The sequence below is a fragment of the Entamoeba dispar genome, genomic scaffold (genome assembly GCF_000209125.1).
Source record: "Entamoeba dispar SAW760 scf_1105229459273 genomic scaffold, whole genome shotgun sequence".
Taxonomy (NCBI): Eukaryota; Evosea; order Mastigamoebida; family Endamoebidae; genus Entamoeba; species Entamoeba dispar.
In genome coordinates this window covers 13,666-16,051 of record NW_001853610.1, presented here as the reverse complement: position 1 = coordinate 16,051, position 2,386 = coordinate 13,666, and the positions used below count along the sequence as shown (strand labels likewise).

At 19.6% G+C, this 2,386-nt stretch overlaps 1 protein-coding gene across 1 annotated transcript, besides 12 other annotated features; it reads left to right on the top strand.

Moving 5' to 3' along the window:
- Window positions 1-41: a sequence feature (AT_rich).
- Window positions 42-72: 31 nt separating this feature from the next.
- Window positions 73-257: a microsatellite.
- Window positions 258-370: 113 nt separating this feature from the next.
- Window positions 371-546: a microsatellite.
- Window positions 464-590: a microsatellite.
- EDI_067570 (uncharacterized protein) lies at window positions 536-1,825 on the top strand (the record flags this gene model as incomplete). Its single annotated transcript, XM_001735604.1, has 1 exon — window positions 536-1,825. The coding sequence occupies one exon, from the start codon at window positions 536-538 to the stop codon at window positions 1,823-1,825; it is 1,290 nt and encodes a 429-aa protein (XP_001735656.1).
- Window positions 711-760: a sequence feature (AT_rich).
- Window positions 787-822: a microsatellite.
- Window positions 823-862: a sequence feature (AT_rich).
- Window positions 984-1,026: a sequence feature (AT_rich).
- Window positions 1,799-1,872: a microsatellite.
- A 37-nt stretch (window positions 1,873-1,909) lies between these two features.
- Window positions 1,910-1,938: a sequence feature (AT_rich).
- A 244-nt stretch (window positions 1,939-2,182) lies between these two features.
- Window positions 2,183-2,216: a sequence feature (AT_rich).
- Window positions 2,217-2,261: 45 nt separating this feature from the next.
- Window positions 2,262-2,356: a sequence feature (AT_rich).
- Window positions 2,357-2,386: the final 30 nt, after the last annotated feature.

Below are 2,386 nucleotides of genomic sequence, written 5' to 3'. Positions count from 1 at the left end.
AAAATTAAATATATAGAAATTAAATAGATATAATAAATATTGGTTGATTTATTCATAAATTATCAAAAAAAAAATAGAAATGAAAAAGATGATATTAAACATAATGATGATAATAAAATTATTATAAAATAAAAGAAAATTATTATCTAATACTTATATCTCGATGATACTTTTATTTTTAATAGAAATAATGTTAAAATATTATGATAATTAAAATAATAAACAAATAAAATGATACTAGAAATAATAAGTAATAAAAAAGAATCTCATCTTATGAATATTTCATTGATTGAAATGAATTCTTTTTGTATTAATAATTATATTTTGAGTAGATAAAGAATTCTTCTACACTAACTGTTTAGGATATTTTAAAAAGAATAATTAAAAAAAAAGAAATACACAGAGAGAAATGAACAGAAATTATTGAAGAAAAAGAATAGAAAAAGATAGTTGTGATGAATTGAAAATAAGATATAAATAGAAAAATCATTTAAAAAAGAAAAAAAAAATAAAAAAAGAACTTGAAAGAAATAAAATGGAAGAAAATGAAATATGGATGAATCAAATAATTCAACAAGTAAATAAAATGAGTATTATTCCATATTACACAATTGATAAAATTCCTATAGATAAGAATGTATTATATCTTATTTATGAAGAAAATGAAATAACAATGGAAATAATAAAAGAAATAGGAGTAAAAGAATTTGAAATAATAAAATATGATAATAAAGGAATTAATTATTTAAAAGAAATTAAAGATGAAGAAACAATGAAAGAATTTCAAAGAAAAATGAAAAGAAAAGAAGAAGAAGAAGAAGATAATAAAAATATATATGATATAATTGAAATAATTAATAAAGGAGAAATAATTAATAAAATGATAATTCATATTTCAAGAAGTATTTATAAAAGAATAGAAGACTATAATAAAGAAGAAATAATACAAGAATTTATATATTCAGGAAATGATTATTGTATAGTTAATTTAAAAATGAATAATGAAAATATAATTAATGATTTAATGAAAATACGAATGAACAATTTATTTTCAAAATCTTTAGCATCAAAACCATTTAGTTGTATTGTATTTAAAAAATCAACACCTGATCAAATTATTCCATTTCCAAGAAAACTTAATGGATATATTATTACTATTCCACAAAATTATTTTTATAATCAAAAAAGTTGGGAATTTTATGAACATCCTCCTTTTTATTTAACAACACCAAGCACTATTTTAATTTCTTCTGATTGTTGTAAAGGAAAGAATTTATTTATTAGTAAATGTGAATGTCCTATAATTAATAATAATTTCTTTGCTTTTAAAGAAAGACGTTTATCTTATAATTCTGATCTTTTATGGGCAATTAATACTGTTGAAAAACAATTAATTGCTAAATACATTGCTTCAAAATTTTCTCTTCTTTCTATTTCTATTTTATCTCAACGTGTTTTTATTCAAACTGATATTAATCTCCCTAGAATTCTTAAAATTTCTGATCTTCTTTCTTTAAATTCTCCTAGAATTGCTATTCTTGAACCTTGGGTTGATGGTCTTTCTTCTTGTACTAATACTCCTTCTTTTGATGCTCTCAAACATTGGTCTTATTTCTATACTTCAAAACGTTTAATATTTACTTCGATGATTTCTTCTCATTCTTTTTCTCTTAATCATGACTCTCCTGTACTTGCTACTGATATCCATCTAGCCCATGAAAGTCTTTCTAAATTTTTCTTTGCAAATGATGGTTCTTATCCTGATATTCAATCTCATCTTACTCTTCATCATTGCAACTCTTTATGTTCTTCTTTCCCTCTTTAATTCTTTTATTTCTTTTATTCTTTATTTTTTATATTTTTATATTCTTTAAAGGAAGTTAAGTTTATGATAAAAAGAGTATTGAAGTAATTAAAATAAATATTTAACATTATAAAGAAAATCAAGTTGCGAATATATTTATTAATTATCTTTTGTTTATTGTTAATTAACTGAAATAAACATTATTTTATTTCTAGTCATCATTTTATTCAATTAATATCATAATAATTTCATCATACCTTATTGTTTTGTTAATTTATATTGTATTCATATTTTGTGTTATTTGATTTGATTGTAAATAAATGCTTAAATACCATCTATTCATTTTATTTCATTACCTAATACCATGAAAGTGATATCATAAAAATTATCATTAAATATTTAAATATTTATTGATTGAAAACCAAAGGACATATAGAGATTTGAATATATTCTATTCAATAATTATGTTTTTATTCTAAAAAGAAAATTAACTTTAAAAAGAATATTAAATTTTAATGTTATGTTATTGTAAGTTATTTTTATTTTATTATAGTTTTGATAAAATGACATGATTTAAGTATT